At 37.8% G+C, this 19,702-nt stretch overlaps 1 protein-coding gene and 1 non-coding gene across 2 annotated transcripts; one reads left to right on the forward strand and one right to left on the reverse strand.

Moving 5' to 3' along the window:
- The first annotated feature begins 4,185 nt into the window (after nucleotides 1-4,185).
- TRNAQ-CUG (transfer RNA glutamine (anticodon CUG)) lies at nucleotides 4,186-4,257 on the forward strand. The gene has a single exon. It is a non-coding gene; the product is annotated as a tRNA-Gln (tRNA).
- A 557-nt stretch (nucleotides 4,258-4,814) lies between these two features.
- On the reverse strand, nucleotides 4,815-19,334 carry LOC149024310 (protein DETOXIFICATION 21-like). The gene is made up of 8 exons (XM_089144606.1): nucleotides 18,102-19,334; nucleotides 11,768-12,309; nucleotides 11,465-11,551; nucleotides 11,302-11,358; nucleotides 6,995-7,233; nucleotides 6,036-6,154; nucleotides 5,578-5,664; nucleotides 4,815-5,324 (listed from the first exon to the last, which is right to left on the reverse strand). The coding sequence occupies exons 1-8, from the start codon at nucleotides 18,381-18,383 to the stop codon at nucleotides 5,247-5,249; spliced, it is 1,491 nt and encodes a 496-aa protein (XP_089000732.1). The 5' UTR covers nucleotides 18,384-19,334; the 3' UTR covers nucleotides 4,815-5,246.
- Nucleotides 19,335-19,702: the final 368 nt, after the last annotated feature.

Raw genomic sequence — 19,702 nt, forward strand, 5'->3', positions numbered from 1 at the left:
TTTAACTCAAGAACAAAGCCATGAGCTTTCTTTATATATATATATATATATATATATATATATATATATATATATATGTATGTATGTATACCAACCATATGAATTTCAAAGGTTACCATTTTTCAGATCACACCAACCGATGTCTTGTTCCTGGAGATGTTTATTTCATGCTGACTGGGATTAGACCTATTTAGGTTCTAATCTTACATTTATTTATGTCTTCCAATATCTATTTTATAAACACGAGAGTACAAAAGATGGATCAGTTGAGATGACGATTGATAGGGGGATTATCCATAGATGGTTTCAAGAAATAAATGTAAAATTAAAAAGGTTCTTAAGACTCTAATGCAAAGGAAAACATCAGTCAAGCATCAGTATTTGTCAAAAGTACTAATTTAATGAAATGAAGTCTGTGAACAACCACCCCCTGTATACCTAAACCAGAAAAACATAAAATCCATCCATATTAGATAAAAAAAAAACTATTATATGATGATCCATCAGATGCACCAGATGGATGAATAAAAGATGCATTCTATAAAAAGAAGTCATTTACAGCAATAACTACAAACATTCATGTGTAAATACAGAAAATACCAGAATAAGGGCATGCAAAATTTTACAAGATATGTTCAAAAAAGCAGATTAGAAAAATTAAAGTATCAGCTTAACAAGCAAATCAAAAAAAGGGTATGGAAAATTAAAGAGCAGCTTGTATGTTTCCTTTTTTATACTCGACCTTCCCTAACAATGCTCTAGCCTCCTGTGTACAGGAAATGTATTTGACCTTCGTAACCGAATTATAGATAAAAAAGCATTTAAGCTTCTTGACCAAATTCATAGAACCAAAAGACATAGGAATTAGTATCTCATTCATAAGCAATGTTAAGCTACCCATTAATTTAAGAAACAAAGATTTCAAAAGACAACCAAATTTGAAAAATTTTGTTGGGAATAGAATGTTAAAAATGAAGGACAGAAGGTTAAAACTAAACAGCGCCACAATAATGAACTGAAGATGGACAAGAATATAGCCGAAGCTTTTAACACCGCGATTCACTTATTTCTGAGAACCAACAGATAACATTATAGCTAGGAACTGAGCACAATGATTATCGACATATCCCATACAAGTAGCTGTAAAGGTCCAGAGAATATAGAAAACAGCATTGACCACCTATAGTCTTCTCGATATGACCATAATGATCTTACACAATGCAGCAGTTAACGAATCCACAATGTCAACTAAATAACCACAAACAGGCACAACCCAACTCATTGTAACATCTAATGTGGAAAGCAAATAGGCACTTTCCTCTATAAAAGTAATCTTTCAAATATAGCATACAATTGTATGAATATAAAACAATTGTATGTATGCAACAGTTAACAAATCCACAATGTCAACTAAATAACCACAAACAGGCACAACCCAACTCATTCTATCATCTAATGTGGAAAGCAAAAAGGAACTTTTCTCTATAAAAGTAATATTTCAAATATAGAATATGGCGAATTGGTTAACATGTGTTTTCTATACCGTTCTCCGAAATCAGAATCACATTCACATGGTCAAATCTCAGCAAAATCAAAACGCAAGATAATGTGCAGTAACAAACCTCATAGTTCAAACAGCTGGTTTCACGAAGGGATGATTCAGCCTCTTCAATATTGCTAATATCTGGCTTCTGATAACTTTCACCAGTTTCATAGAGTAGAGACTGGCCGAATAGTCTTTGGTGGCCAACGAGTTAGATGAGGGAACCATTTCACCATCCTCCCCAACCCTGCTCTAACACCACTTCTCTGATTTCTCCGTTTGTCACGTCCCATTATGTTTCATTAGACTGGAGAGTTTTCTGATCATCTCAATTGCAGAAGACCCAAATCAACCCCGATGATTTGGGTCGAAGGTAACATAATCACAGTTTCACTTATTGGGTAACATAAGATGATCGACTCTCTGTAACATGGAAAAATTCAAAAATTGCAGGAATAACAAGTGAGACAAGAGATATAATAATCGAACCGGAGATTCCATTTCCAATTAGAATAATAAAACAGAGAAGACAACATTTCACCACTCACCCATATAAATAAGAAACCACGCAGGTCTCCTTTGTATATATAGCCATTTTTTTCCCTGAAACAAATTAAAACAATCCTATAATAGTTCAAATTCAAAGCGTCAACAGCAGAATTAAATAGTCGAAACTGTCACCAGACTCCAGAAATCAACAAAATCATTATAAATCCCACACCGTCAACCCGACCATCCTAAGTAAAGCAGACGAACCATGGGGATATCCTAACCAAACTCAGTTGAATTTCGCACAAGCCCAAATGCTGATTTTCCTCAAAAACCAGACCAGAAGAATTGACACTAAAACCCATAAGAGATCGCAACCATAAAGAAATTACATTTTGTTCAAAAAATAGAAGAAACCGAGCCCACATTACATGAAAACCCCCAAACCCCCACCCATTCCTCTACTTCCTCCCAAAAATAAAAATTAATACGGTATCTTCTTCGAAAACCTCTTTGATTGACCAGGAATCCAAACCTTCAAGAACTCTTCTTTCTATTTCCTTCTTTATCAGAAAATTCTCTTCTTTAGATCATATTCACAACTTGTAATTCTTGGAAACATTTTTCATTCTACGATAAAAGGGAACAACTGCAAGGAAAGATGGAAGAACCGAAGAGGGACACCAGAACACTACAACCTTACCTCAAACTAGGGCTTCTTTCTTTTGCTTCAAGATCCTTCTTCTCCTTCGATCGAAAACTGGGAAGCGACCTACAACTGAAGCTATACCTCTTCTGCTTCGATCAAAACTGGGAAGCTTTCAACTCATCAAGCTGCCGCAAATGTTTCGCTATGGCTTCCAATTCCTTTTCGTCCTCCTCGAAATTCATCTGCATCACAGTCGCGCTACACTTTGTGGTTGAGTTTCAACCTCTTCTTCTTCTTCTTCTTCTCCAGAACGTCAGAGCTCGAAATCGTTCACAAACGAAATGAGGGTTGGGCGGTGAAAGAATAGGTTTTGTGTATTTCAAAATATTTTGAAATTCAAAATTTACCCGCGCATGGGTTTGAAATCATTTCGTATCGTATACAAATGTATTTTGTTAAAGGTATAAAACAATTGTATGTACGTTGTGTTTTATAAAACGTATTTATAACATATAGTACAACTCAAAAGAGAAGCTCGAACCGGTTTAGTGTCATTGGACCGACCTGTTCCCAAAAAGCTGCTTTAACAGGTTGTTTATATTATTTTAATGGAAGAACAATGCGAGCCGTCCGATCTAATCGGACGGCTCGCTTGACGGTCCTGCGCATTAATTACGCAGGACCTCAGCAAAATTGCATTTTAAAACCCCACATATTTGGTGGGACTTAGTGGGAAAGTTGGGAAAAGTAAAAAGTGGGACCCACCACTATCACTTTTCCACAAAACCCTTTGCTTTCCTTTCCTTCTCCCTCACCCCACTACACATGGGACCCACATTTTTTTTTTCCCACCTCACCTTTGCAAACAAATGCAGCCTAAGGGTTTTAGAAACAAAGGAGGCTAAGAACATATACTTCTATAATATAGAGCACCAAAAGACCTTAACAGAGGATTTTGGCAGATTCTATCCCTGTTGGTCGATTGGCTGGTCGACTGGCCCAGTCGACCAAGCATGTCAGCAATGCCAAACTAGGGAAATGAGGGCCTAAACTTAATCCAAATCCAATGGGCTTCTCCCAACTCAACATATGGCTTACCTAGTATAGAGGAATGCCTTCAAACATGTCCAACTATGCTTTAAGTCCAGCAACTAATCTCATCTTCATCAAGGTGCAATTTCATTTTCAAATTTGTCAAAGCTTCCAAGTATAGAACACCATCATCAACTTCCATGGGTTCTGGGTCAAACATCATCATCAACTTCCATGGGTTCTGGGTCAAACACCATATCTTCCATTGAGATGGCCCATAGATGACTTCTTCCTTTACTTCAGGTCTTAAAACCTACAAACAACAAGGATTCTGGATCAAGGTTAGGGCTGGATTTCACACTGAGACTCAAAGAAACACCAATCTTTTGTATCCCTACACTACAAAATGAGAAAGCTAGCAAAGATAAAAGGTTATGTTTTGTAAATAATAAGATATTCTTCCCTCATCTGCGGTCCCATGGTCTAGTGGTGAGGACATTGGACTCTGAATCCAGTAACCCGAGTTCAAATCTCGGTGGGACCTCTTAAATCTTTATTTTTGGCTTTTTCTTTTTTTTTTGTTTTTCGGTAAAAGGGTCAGCCTTAGTTTTTCTGAGTCTCAAGTTTCATTGCCGCCTAATACACAAAATTAGTTCTGAGTCTCAAGTTTCATTGCCACCTAATTTTGTGTTAGGTTAATGGCATTTGAAGAGCATAGGTCTCTCAGCCATGAAGTGGATAAGTTTAGGTTGTCGAGCACAAATTGTTAACGAAAAAAGATGATGTTTTTGTTTAACATCTTGATGCATCTTCTATCAAAAGCAGACGTGTTGATTTGATATCATTGATATGGTGCACAATCATATAGGTGAACACACACTTATGAGCTAATCCTTTGGTATTTTTGTTTCCATAAATGCGGTTAATCCCTATATGAATGGTAACCCCTCTATGATAGTAAAAGCATACCAGCTGTGATTGTTCTATTCTACCCTTTTTAAGACGTGAATTTGTGTAACTAATTTAACAAAACCCTTGCATTGGTATTTCTATATGATCTTTCTTTCTTTTTTTTTTTTTTTTTTGGCCATTCCAGAAACTATATTCTCTAGGACAAATGCAACCACAAAATCATCTTATATCAAATTCGCTTAATTTAAAATATTGAAAAAAACCTACACAATAAAGCAATCTTCACTTCTTAAAACATTTTTAAACAAAAACTTGAAAGAGCGAAATTCAGTGATTCAAATGCTTAAGAATCTAACTGAAACAATCTCGGCTTAAGACAGATGGCCAAGATGCTAGTTGCATGTATCAAGAAATCTGGTCTCTTAATAGGGCAGAACCAGCTTCAACCAAAAAATCCCATTCCCTATTTCCAAATCCCCATCGAAATAAATAGTGCAAATAAGAGCACCATCCAACCAGGCTATTATTGGCTTAATATTGATTCTAGCACTCATAGCCCCCCTTCTGTGTTGAATGCCTGGAACCTGGCCATTGAAGATGAACTGTGATTGTAAAAAGCTGCTACACGTCCTCCGTGTTTCCCTTTGATTCATCAACTGGTTCAACCCATTTTTTCACACGCTGACGGGCAAGAGCTACCTGTGAACAACCAATCCAAATATAATTGGTTTTTGTTAATGAGGAAGGAATAAATACATATAATACAGAAGGAATGTCACTGCAATAACTTGTTTTTCCTTTTTTTTCATCAAAGGTTTCCATGAAACTCTTCAGCAGTCTTCTTGATACTCCTATATCAAGTAGTTGGGCATAGCCCATGATATTGTTCTCATCGCTCATATTCTACAGCCTGAGGTAGTATTTTGGATTAAGGCATATGCAGTAACTATACCTGCTTATCCCAGTCAGTTCTGGAGGTGATCAAAACAAGCACAATAGTCTGAACAAGTGTTCCAATTAACATTCCCATCCAGATCCCCTGCAGAACCGGATAATAGTGAGAGACGAGAAAATAAAGTTAAGAATTTGGAAGACTGGCAAAAAACTACTTAAATTTTTGCATGCACTACAAGAGCCTAGTCATTGAAGGCATATATAGTCCATTGAAGATCGAGCTTGGGCTGTTTGAACAAAAATTCCGGTGCATCTCAAACAGTCCCAAGAAGTCTTAAAACCTTAGTTTCATTTATTCTCCCCCCCCCCCTTTGGAAGTTGATGATTCATAAGCTAATCACATAAAAAGTAGCTACAACAACACACTCATTTGTGGCTTCTCAGCTTGAAATAACAAACAATAGAAAGCAAACACCTCTGACATAAAATATGGAAAATTGAGGAAAGGTTACTCACTTTGACATTGTAATGAATGATATACCCAAGCACAACTCCAATAGGAATCCCTACCAAGTAATAGCATGCTAAGTTTACATAAGCCACAGTGCTCTGCCAGCCAGAACCAATAGCAACCCCTAAAAGAAGGAAAATGAATCATGAATCATTCTTAATGGTTGTTCAACGTATAAGTTTCTAAAGGAACCACCAAGAAATTAAAATTTTAAGAGCTCTAGCTTCTTTCGCATCCGACATAGGAAGGGCTCCCAAATGACATACCACATGGCAGCTCAAGTGAGGCACATGCCACACATCTTCTATGGACAGGGAGACCTCAATGTCCCCTGCTCAAATATCAAATTTCATCCCAAACGAAGTTTTAGAAAGCGGCAACATATAGCCATGAAAAGCCAGGACCATTGAGAAGTAAACAATAGGGGGTTGGAGTGCCAAAAGACATGAATAGACATACATAGGATGCAGGCCAATATATGAGTTTTTTACTGAATTAGGATATCAAATTTTACAAGTAGCTTTACCAGACCATGTTCTCACACCAACAGCAAGAATAGCCACCTCACTTGTCCACATAGCAAAATTATAGTGGATAAGACAGGATCCTTTTTCTGAGCCGACGGTGCCTTATTTTAATCTTGAGATAATTCGGCAGGTAATAAATAAATTGCTTCATATCCCACACCCCCTTTCTCTTAAATATAATTTTCAAGTCATATAACATGCTTCTAATTGATAAATCTCCAGCACAATTCAGTTCTGGTCAGATTGTCTTTGTTGATGTACCCTTCAACAAGCAAACGTTTATGCCAAATGTTCCATACTGTGAAGTGCAAATATTGGTGAACCGACACCATTAGCTTTGCTCATTTTCGTGCCACCATGGTAGCATCAACACTGTCATGTTACATTCTTAAGAGAAAGAAAAGAAAAGAAAAAAACAATTAGAGGAAGTAACTAACCTGAGAGGACAGGTTGAACACTGTTCAGAAGTATAGAGCAAGCTAAGAGAGGCGAAAGGTTGGCAACTGCTTGGGCCACTTCAGGATTGTTTGTAAATATATAAGCCAGTTTTCCCCGAAGAAATAGAAACACAAAGAACAGAACAAATCCAATAGACAGCGATGTAAGCACAGCAACCACAATTGAAAATTTTGCAGCTTTTGAGCTCTCTCTTCCAAGTTCATTTGACACCCGCACACTGGAACCATTGTCAGAAAAAGAGTTGATGTACATATTAAAGCGGTATGGGAAAAAAGCAAGGTCAATGGCTTACAATTAAGTCATGCTTTGCTATCTCTGATAACTATACAAATTTCTTGAGCGTGTTTGCACCTTTAAAGATCAAATTGTACCTTGTAGTGATACAAAGTGCTATCCATAAGATGTATGATGTCATTCTATGTTCAGTAAAGTACATATTAGGGAATTGATTTATGCTCATACAATTGATTGAACCAATGAACAAATCAGTGTATGCAATACAAATCACTGTTATGTAACCTAGATACATTCAGGTTGCAGTTTATTCAGATCATTTATCATTTTTTATTTTATTTTAATGAATACAAGCTGTTGCAGGAAGACTGTTCTCTTAGGGTGGAAAACCCCATATTTGAAGATAGTTATTTATAATGCATTAATCATCTGAAAACATACAAACTATTTGCAAAACTCTCCCTATCATTAGTCTGGCACATGCTAAAATCCATCTCTTTGCTTTCTTGCTTTTATTTGATTGTGTGTGACTGATTGTCCTAATCCTAACAAGAAGAAGGTGAGAGGGAGTTGTGGGAAGCTGTCAGCAAGGTGAGAGGGAATTGTGGGAAGCTGTCAGCAAGGTGAGAGGCGAGCGGAGGCAACAATCCGGCAAAATATTTGGCAAAAAATGAACTTGGGAAGCTATTGACGAGATGGGAGGTGAGAGGAGGCAAGATAGGTCGAGATCTCGACCAGTCTTGCTTGAGTTGTGGGACTTAAAAAGGATGGTTGGATTGAGATATTGGGTCAAACTGGGATCTCAACTCAACCGAGATCTCAGTCAAGATTTGGAGATTTCTGGACTCGAACCATAACTCGTCTCCCCATGGCCAACAAGCGTGATCTCATACCATGCATACACCCATGACACAAATGTATAGTGAATTAATCCAGTGCAAGCAAGTTTACCAAAATACCCAGATAGGCCCCCCAAAATATTTCCTTGGGGGCTGCAGCCCCCACCACTTTGAAGAACCCTACTTCGTTCCCTAGTTATGCAGATTAATGCACAAGGCAGACCAATTCCTGCAGAGGCCATAGGGGCTGAAAGCGTCAAATGCAAGTGCCAAGATACAATGCATCATGCCTCCCAACAAGTGTACATTTGGCCTTTTCAGTTTTTCCTTTTATAAATACATTTTAATAGTGAAGAACCTCCTATGGCCTCTGTTGGAAAATGCCATGTCAGCATTTGCCACATCAGCCTCCATTGGTTTGATGATAACAAACATGAATTACAAATGGCTATATTGAGTTGTGTTGTTTTAGTTCAAGATGAGAACAAGTGGACCAACTCAAAGTCAAAGTCATATGCTCATGCTCAAGTCAAGCCCAAGCCAAGATCATGCCAAGATGGACATGAAAATGGACATGAAGTCTAAGTCAAGATGACCATGCCAAGATGGGCATGAAGTCTAAGTCAAGATGACCATGCCAAGATGGTCATGAAGACCAAGCCAAGATGGACATGAAGATGATCATGAAGAATGGAGTTCAAGAAGACTCAAGAACTTCAGTGATCAAGACTTAGATGAAGTTAGGACTGAGGACACCTCCAATGCACTCTTATGTAATTGTATGTAATCATGTGCATATCATGTCACTAGACTGGCCTAGGACATAGTAGAAAGGTGTATGAGGCTTAGAATTGACCAAAAAGACCAAAAACCCAAGCCAAATCCAAGTCCCATTCTTGACTTGCTGTAGACGGATGACTATCTGGTCAGACAAACATCCATCTAGTTTCTGTCAAGTCACAGAAGCTCAGACGGATTTTCCGTCCAGTCAGACGGACATCCTTCTGAGATGGTCATCTGTCTGGTCAGACGGACGTCGGTCTAAGACGGTCATCTGTCTGGTTAGACGGACGTCGGTCTAAGACGGACATCTGTCTGGTCACGGACTTCCGTCTGAGATGGACATCCATCTAGTCAGACGGACATCTGTCTGGTCAAAATTCTGCAACGGCTAGTTTTTAACGGATATTTCCCAGACGGACAACCGTCTGGACTGAAAACTAGACTAAAATTATGTCCGTTTTCTATCCGTTGGGGATTGGGCTAAGGCACTCAAAGGCCAACTATATAAGCCCAATTCACCCCATTTGAGAGGGTTGAACATCATACTTGATCAACTACTCCCCAAGTGATCCTAAGCTCTCAAATCACAAGAAAGAAATTGTGTTTTGCCTCTCATCCTCTCTCCAACCTTGAAAAACAAACCAAGGTGTTAACTAAGCTTGTGGAAGTCAAGTTTGAGGTGATTGAAGGCGTTAGTGGTGCATGCATTTCATATATTGAGCATACAACTCTCATTGCATCACATTCACACAAGAGGTAAAGTGTCACACCTCTTGTAAGGTAACATCTTTCATTTGTAACTATTTCATTTCTAGTCTGGGTAGATTAGAATTGGTTTTGGGTGCTCTTGCCCGTTAACAAAGATTGATTGGGTGCTCTTGCCCATGAACAAAGATTGTAAAGGGTGTTCTTGCCCTACTTGGTAAACAAAGATTGTAAAGGGTACTCTTGCCCCGTAACAAAGATTATTGTAAGGGTTTGATCTCTACCCACTATATTAAAAGAGAATCATTAGCAGAATACTCTCTTGAGACCAAGAAAGGAGTGAGCATACACTTGTACAGTTGAACCACTATAAATCCTATGTTGTGGTTGTTTGCTATTGTTTAAATTCATTTGAATTTTCAATTTACCTTGCATTTCCGCACAAACCAAAAATTAGGACAATCCACTAGTTGCAACCAAGTCACCCCCCTCTAGGTTGCACCGTCAGCCTCTCTCTCTCTTCCACCATTCTTATTGCCTATCCTCTCTTCTTCTTCCTTGCCCTCTCACCTCCCTTTATTTTTGCTCCCTCTTCTCCTTTGTTTCCCCTTGCCCCACAAACACACCACGATTCTGAAGTTTTATTTTCTTCCACTCTTTCTTCCCACCGTTAGAAAACCTCTTCACTTCATCTGTTTTAGTTTAATATAAAGCCAAAATCCTTTATTTCTAAAGATAGATTATGATTTTCTTGAATCTTATAATTTTTGTCAACTTCACACAAGGAGAAGTATGAAGAGATCTGAGACTAGGTTGCTCAATCTCCAGTTGAATTTTTTCAGAGCTTATCAATACTGGCGATATAGTACTGTACATAGGATGATATAAGCTTCATAAAACAAACCAAAGATAGAAGAAGATCCAACAGGAAAAAAGAACTTGAAGAGAGTTGAGAGATGATCCAGAAAGCAAAACACAATTTGAAGAGATCAAATCCATTTATTTCCTTCTTCCTCCATAAATCTTTGTATGTAAGCCAACCATTGCTGATTTAATTGTGGGATGAGCTGAAACACTGTACCTTCAAAAGTGAATGCTGTGGAATATCCTTAAGTGGTCATTGTGTATACCCCAGTCCCAGATACAGGGCACACAAAATACTACCATGGGCCACTTAAAAAAAATTCCACACATGTTGATTCCCCTGCTTTAGTGCAGGGCTACACAACCAGGCAGTGATGTCTTGCAATAATATTATTTAGTATCTATGTTACATTAGGAACTACCTTTAAAGGCAGTGGTATTAGTAAATAAGGATTAGTTTGATGTTATCTCTATCAAACAAGGGTATCTAAGGGGTATTTAAGCCATTAGAGAGTCATAATGTACCTTAACCTAATCATTTCTAGTTTTTTTTTTTTTTTTGTATATATACCTTGCAATGGCTAAAAGCACCTCCAACACCCCCAATGGTATGAATTGTTTGAGTTGAAAGAGGTTGTTATCTCTACATCTCTTACTTCTTAAAAAAAAAAAAAAACCCTCAAACCCATGATTCTAAATGTATATCATTGTCCTCACTCATATTCTCCTTCCAATGACTAGCAGATCTATCTACATTATCTGCGTCAGCTCGCCACGTGGTCAATAAACACACACTAACCAGGAAAAACAAAGAAAAGAATAGAACAAAATCTTAACATAATACAGTAAACTGATAATACCTTGCTGCAGCCAAGAAACCAAGAGATATCATCATTTCCCACCCATTGATATTGATACTGTGTGAAAAGAAATGAGACATATCAGATGATGAAAAAGACAACTCAAACCAGGAATGGGATAAGGGATGAAAATAAAAAAAGATGAAACGTTGACCAGAATTACCAGATAGCCAGAGCATCAATGGCAACTTCAGCATTTTTCATGTTCCCAGTTAAAAGAACCAAGATTGTGTTGTACCAAAGCTCGAGACTGTTTAAAAAAAAACCGAGTTAGAATAAAATATAGCATTTCTCATTATTATTTTAGTCGAGTACATAATCAATGTTCCCCTTTTTTCACTAATAGTTATACCATACATGAAAAATATACTATTACTTTCACAGAACCACCTAACTACTTATTATAACTGATTTGTAGAAATGAAAACTATAATTCTACAAGAGATATATATAGAAGAAAGCATACCAGAGCATAGCACCAGATGACAGTGATAGCTTGATGACTGGCCATAGATCCTTGAAAGCAAGGGAAGAAAAACCAGTCCATGTTTCAGGACAGCCACCACAAGTAACAAACATAAACTGACCCGCATTAGGAATCCAAAATGCTAGTATTGTTGACACCATTGCACCAGTAAGTCCATAATTATACTTCACTGTCAAAAGCCATGACAAAACGAGGTGGATTGCAAGGGCAGCTGCTGCCAAGTATGCAATGATCAAGTTTTTGCTCTGTGCAGATAGATACATTTGGCAGGTGAAGGATATTATGAAAGAGAACATCACAGGTATTAACCACCGTGCTATCGTCCCAGCAACCTCTGCAATGTGGGGATCTTGGCCTAATAGCTTTAGAATTGGAGATGTGAAGAAGAAGACAGGAAGAAGAAAGAGTGAACAAATGAAGAGAACAATCCATGACCTTTGAAGGTATATGCCTAACATATGGTACTGCCTTGCTCCAAATGATTGCCCACACAAAGTTTCTAGTGCACTGGCCATGCCCAACTGCACATGCCAAACAGAGATCAGCCAGAAGAAGAAAAAAAGAGTAATGCAAGCCTAACAGAGATCGGCTTTTTTTTTTCTTTTTTTTTTTTTTTTTGAATGAAGAAGCGGATATAGAAAGGTTCATGCATGACTTAATAGATCAGTTTATGGATGATCGACATTCATTACCAAAGATAAGGGACTACATTTTAGCAGAATCCTAAGGTCATGCAGAATCATGACTATGAATTTGCTGTCAATGTATTATGAAGGATAAATATGCCCCTATCCATTTAGAAATGGGAGACCATTCATTAAATGGCCCACAAGTTTTCTTTTTGGATTCTCCATACCCATACTTTCTGTAAGTCATAATATTTAGATTTTAATGTAAGCTGTAGCGAACAGCATCTCTCATGTTCACTTTCTCTTTCTTTTATTTATTTATTTTTTCTTTTTTGGTTACATACGCCAAATAAGACACTTTTATATAGGCAAGATAAGACAGAATTTCAACTAACTTCATGTGAACCCTCAGCTTTTTTTTCTTTTAAATTTTGAGGAACCTAGACCAGTAGACCAAGTGACCAACAGCCTAGAAGGTTATTCCAAGATTGTCATCCCTTTGTGGATTGATGTCACTCAACTATCTATGGATTACATGGGATCTCAATGCATAAGAAATGAAAATCTGGTGGAAGGACAACAGAAAAACAATGAGAAATCTCGCATACAGGTAGGTAATTGAGTTGAGGTATGCCACAGAATTGACATCCACAAAATCAAGTGGTCCACCGTCATACTGGTTAATAATGATCAGAATAATAATAGTAATAATAATAACAACAGCAACGACAACAATTCAACCTTGTCCCAACCTACAGAGGTCGGCTACATGGTCCAAATAAAACAAAGGAAAGATGAAGACTAAACATGAACGGGAATCAAGAGACGGTTACAAGAGGTGGGAAATGAGATGAGCAACAAAACTGGAAAATTAAGGAAATACAAGCCGGAAGTAAGAAGAATGAGGCCTAGCCCAGCCAGTCAAGAGAGTCTCAGCTAAGGTCTACCGTCTATCACATGGATCCTTTCCCTCCAAAAGGTTGGGTTCTATGCGAGGCCATACTAGGTACAAGCCCTAGGATCTGCATGTCTTTCCTCACAACTTCTCCTATGCTCTTTCAACTCCTTCAATCGGAGTTGTAATAAAGAAAAAAAACATAAACCCAAGACAATATGGAAAGAAGAGAAGAAAAAGAGGATGGGTGAGACAGCAAAGAGAGATGCATCAGACTTAGCAGTCTCTCCCCCTCATCATTCTTTTTTGGTTGAATAACTCTCTTTCCCTCATCTTTACCATATATATATATATATATATATATATATATATATATATAAGAGAGAGAGAGAGAGAGAGAGAGAGAGAAGTAAACACTTCCAAATGCCTAAAATCCATATGGAAAGTAAATAAATAAAAAGGGAAAAACTACCTAGCTTATGCTTGAAGTTTCCCAATGACTAAACTCACAAATAACTAAGCCAAAATGTAGATGACACACGGACCCCCATGGTTCACATTCATGTAAACGCACAGAACATGAAGTGGTAAACACCAGTTCAACTAACACTCCTCAAACTGTAACCCCCCCCCCCCCCCCAAAAAAAAAAAAATAATAATAAAAATAAAATAATAAAAAAAAATAAAAAAGAGAAAGCCCAGCCTGAAACTCCCAGTTTTGAAATAGGGCCATACAAGTTTGATAAAGATATTACCAAGCTGATAAAATTAGGCAATGAAGAGAATGAGAGCTAAATTCTTAGAACAACATTTCAAACAAAATGACAATCAATTTCAATATATATGTTATATATGCTCGTGGAATACTGGAATGTTTGGCACTTAGTAGCCCCTTAATTGTCACGAACATTTGCATGGCTTGTGAAATTGGGAATCCTAACTCAGAAAATACTTCAGGCGCATTAGTTTATCTACAAGGTGTGCCATGGCCCAGAACTCTACTTTAGCACTTCACATTGCAATTGTAATTTTTTTCTTAACCAAGTTACAATGTTATCTCCAACAAACGTACAATACCCAGTAGTAGAACATGAATGACCATCAGAACCTGCCCAATCCACATCGAGACAACCAACCACATCAATACTCCGGCGAGGATGATAAACAAGCCCCTTGCCTAGAGCTCCATTCAAATAACTCAGGACACGATATATAGTTTTCTTAGGAATTTCTATAGAGAACATATAATTTGACGAACTAGTCTAACAGCAAAGGAAATGTCAATGGCCTACTGGCAAGAAGATAAACAAGTTTTCATACTAGTCATCTATACTGAAGTAGGTCCTTAAAAGTATTCACTATAAATAGAGCCAGATTTTGATGCAAAGCCATAGGGGTATCAATTGGTTTGGTTTCAACATATCAAATGAGAGGCCAAATAAATGTTTTCTGTGATATATCAACTCCCTTCTTATTCCAAAGAACCTCAACACCAAGAAAATACTGTAGAAAATTGAAATCCTCAGTCTGAAAATATTGATAAAGATAAGGTTCAACTCAAGATTCCAATAGCATCATTACTACATAAAACTATATCATTCACATAAACAACAAGAATCATAACTTCAGTGTGTTGATGGTAAACAAAAATTAAGTAGTCTGAATCGTAGGAGAAGAATGGTATATCACTTTTAGTGAGATGAGATGCCAAGCAAGTCCAAAAAATATAATAACTCTGTTGAGATCTAGGTCCTCGGCCCAACTAAAACCAACCCCTTATCTAAGACTCCCAAAGTCGATCAAGAAGAGATCTCTAAGACAAAGGAGTTTTGCCTAGGTTCTTCCAAGCGTGCTGCCAGCTCAAATCTTCTATTTCCAATAGGATATTTCGCCAGATTTTTTGTATGAGCAGTTGTTTGAGCATTAGTGTATTAGCTAAGGCTTTTGTATCAGTATCTTATGAGTACAATAGGTTTATATAAGGTCTTCAGCATGGCAGTTTCCAACTTGGGGTCCAAAATTTAACTCTGACTTGCACTACATTTTCATAAATCTGAGGTCACAAATGAGTTCAAAAGGCCTAAAATAGGCTGGAAAACAAGCTACAGTCCAAATGAACACCTCATACCCTTTGGATGGAGGCTTGAGTTCCGAAAAAGAAAAGATCATATCTCGTCGAGATCTCGGTCTAAATTCCTATCTTGAAAGGAAAGATTGCCCTCAAGCTGGAGTTCTTGGACCATGGTTTGAATAACATTGGAAGAACTCACATTGAATAACAATGAGTTGAACTTATTGAACCACTTCTGTGGGATTGGTTCAGCCCTAGAAAAAACCTTATGAATCCCACAAACCTTGCTCGAAAACTTCCTTGCATAGCAAATCTTGAAGGTTGCTCAACGTACACTTCCTTTTGGATGTCATCATGTAAAGTAAAGAAGTATTTGTAACATCCAATGACTGAACATATGCAAACATACAGAATAGCTTGGATACTAGAGAATATGGTTGATCTTAAACTGAACACATGGCACCCTGTTTTTCAACTAGAGGTATGGGGTCCCTTTTGTCTTTTCATACCGAAATGGTCATATCCTTGAGAGATATGAAAGTGAAGAATAGATCCAATGACCTCCACATCACTGACAATCTACCACACAGATAATACTATATAACCGACGCTAGAGAATATGGTTGATCTTAAACTGAAGACATGGCATCCCTGTTTTTCAACTAGTGGGATGGGTTAAACTGGGCAAAGTCCATTTTGTCTTTTCAAACCGAAATGGTCATATCCTTGAGAGAGATAAAAGTGAAGAACAGATCCAATGACCTCCACATCATTGACAATCTACCACACGGATAACACCAAACCCCAGATAATGTAGAACCATTTCAACTAAGAACCAACTCTATGGGATGATCAGTACTCTACGTATTAACAGCAACTTTCAGCAGTAATATGTGTTAGAAAACAGAGCAAATGTGCAAACGCAATACTAGATTTTACATAGTTCACCTGAAGGCTATACCCACGGCTGAGCAGAGATGCGTTTCAAGGAAGAAGAACAAAATAACAACCTAGCCATTTTTCTACCCCTCTCAACCCTGTTAACGTACTATAGAGTTCCAGGTGAAAAACCCTGCATAAAAAGATAAAAAGACCAAAATGCCCTCATATCCAAAAAAAAAAACACCTAAAAACAGCAAGTCAGCAACACAGGACCTCCAAACACTTTGGGGCCAAGAACCAGTCATTTTGAAGAACTCAATTATTCTGAACAGGACCCATGCCCACCTGATGATGGCCAACATCATAAAACAGCCATGTGAGCATGTTTAGGCCCCGGAATCAGCCGTAGAACATTTCACATGGTGAAAATTGGTCTTCACCACAACAATATCAACCTTCTTCCAAGGGCAAGTTATAACCCACCAAACATAAAATAAAAGATGAATAAAATAGAGAAATAGAGAACAAGCTTTGAGCCTCCCATTCAACGTAGGACTGTCTCCTATAAGCCTTCACTGTCATTGGTAAAAACAAGATAACTTTTCTTCACTAAATCATAAGGTGGAAACTCTAAAGTTTTGAATCTTGGTTACATGTAGCAACTTCTGCTATCCAGAAAATAGGAAGTAACAGATTAGAAAGCCTCACACAAGGCAATATTGTGACTTGTACAAGAAGCTGAAAATGATAGCCAATGTCCAAAATATAAAGTAAAATAGGCAGATAAATCTCAGCTAACAACTAAAGAAATACACAGATATAGAAACCATTGGGAGTAGTTTAAACTAACAAAGTAGCAACTATTATCTCAAATAAGGAACCGACCACTCCAATATGAATGAACACCACCACATGAACAATAAAACTCTTCATGTGGAGTGTTTCACAAACGGTAACTTAAAGGCATTTTAGTCTTCTTTATGCGTAAATCTACATCACCAGAGGAAAATAACACATTATTGCCACAACTGGCAAAATATCACTTCCATCTTATGAATTGCATTTGAACCAATCAAGCTACTTGCTCTTTAGTGGATCACAAGGGGGTCTGCCATCATCCTTGTTATAGTACTCCTAGAATCAATAAAATCTCAAAAGTAGTTGAGTTTGCAGGAATCACAAGTTTTCAGTGATACTAACCATTGTGAATCGTTTCCTTGGGAATGCCTGGCAAGTGAAGCTACAAAACTGAACAGCATACTTCACCTTTAAAACCTCTATTGCCCAGTCCTGTTGCTTATACAGAACGAATAAGGGGCAAACCTCTGGGATGTGGTCTTTCAATCCATGAATTTTGATTAATCAATACAAAATATTTCAGTGAAAAACATTTCATTGATTTTCCTATTAAAATAAACTTGGATTTGATAAAAACGATTACCTCAAAGGTTTCCTTTCAGGGGGAGCATTCAGCATTTCTATTGAAGCATCATATATTCACATTCACACGTGTGATGTATAAATACACGAGCATCCTCAAAAAGGATATTACAACTGATAATTTGAAAAAAGATATCATCCACATTCCAAAACTTCTGTATTTTATTCAACAAGTGAATACGTCAAGAGTAATGGCCTCAAACTCTGTTCTTACAGACACAAATCTATCAACAGTGTTTCCACTTAACATTTCAAAAAAATTATGGATTTGTAAAATAAAATCAAATTCTGTTAGGAACGATCAACAACAAACAAAGAGATAGATTAATGATTTACAAATAACAAATTTACAAATAGCAACTTCTTTTTTTTTTGAAAAAAAAATAATAGTATTACCAAGATACCATTGGCAAATCTCAAGAGGACGGTGGAGACAAGAGCGTAAGCAGCTAGCTCAACAGAACCAATATGGCCGATGAAGGCCTGACTGATGACTTGAATGCCAAAGGTGGAGAATCTCGTGAAGATTGCAGGAGCAGCCACCACCCAGAGCTTTCTTGATTCGCTCCATACCTTCTTCCCCAAATCCTTCTCCTCCTCATTTCCCTCTACCTCCCCTCCTGATCCTTCACCATACCTCCTTTCCTGCAGAAGCTTTGCGTTCAAATCCTTCACCATCTCCTCCTCCTCTTCTTCTGCTGTTTCTTCAAGAAGAAAGTTCCAACAAACGATAAAACCCAGATACCCAACTTACTAGTAAGATCAATAGTGAGACGAGTTGTAGTCCAGTGCCTAAACACTTCTCAAGAAACACTTATAACCTCCCAGATTTTACAGAGCGAAACAAGATTTCTTTGTTGGAGAAACAACGGTCTTATTCACTAGTAAAAGAACAGGAAATTTTAAAAAATGAGTAAGAAAAACTGAATTCAGTTGATCGGGACTTTAGTTCACGACCCATCTCTATGATCAAGAAATGACATGATCTCAACTGTTTCCACGTAAACAACGATCACCGTTACACGTGAAACACGTAAAGGAAGACAGAGGGATTCAGCAGGGACGAAAAGCTCTAAGCAGGGATTGTGAAGTAAAAGAAAATATAAAGGATCACAAAAAAATTACTCTGTTGAGCGAAATTGTTTCAGTCGTGAAAACAGTCGAACTTAATTTGAGACCGTCGGATTCAAAATTTTAATAGAAATTTTGATTTGAATCGTTGAATCTCAACGGTCAAGATCTCACTCCGAGGGACCGAGATATAGCGCATGACGATAATGCACAGGAATGTAGCAACGTTCAATTTCAAGCACATCATTCCGAGCGATTGTAACAGCAAGTTGTGGGAAATTGTTTCGTTACTGCACTAAACTGTTAAGCGAGAAAAAATCGACCATTAAATTGAGATTTCGGTAAGATTTTGATTTCAATGGTTGAATCGAAATTCAAATCTTGATCCAAATGTGCGATCCGATGGTGTAAAAGGTGGCTGAACACTTCAGCTCCATGAACTGAAGCCAGGTCCCAAGTTGTGACGACTGCTCCGTGGATTTTACCGGAATAAAAAAAAACAAGACGACTGCTGTGTGGTTGAGCGTGTAAAATTTGCAGCATTAGTGGCCTCGGGTCTCGGGAAGACACCCATGCGGCGGTTGATATCATATTAAGTTCGGCTCTGCACGAGCAATTAATTGTTAGATAAGAAATGGGTGGTGCTGCGAATAATGGGGGGATTTTTATTTGGCAGCTGCTGCGGTCACGTGCATAGACACGATTTCAACGGTTGTGGATAAATATGCGGAATTCAAGTGTAAATATTAAAAAAAAAATTATAAAACCTCACAAAATCTTTTAAAATGTACAAAAAGAAGTGTGTGATGTTCACTCGAGTCAGATGGACTTGATTTAGGCTACGTTTGTTTGTAAAGGTAGGGTGGGAAAATAGGGGTGGGAAAAAAGAACATGTGGGTCACATGTGTAATGGGGCGAGGGAAAAG

Source organism: Hakea prostrata, chromosome 2, assembly GCF_041222555.1.
Source record: "Hakea prostrata isolate BN-2017 chromosome 2, UWA_Hpros_2, whole genome shotgun sequence".
In the NCBI taxonomy this organism is placed as follows: Eukaryota; Viridiplantae; Streptophyta; class Magnoliopsida; order Proteales; family Proteaceae; genus Hakea; species Hakea prostrata.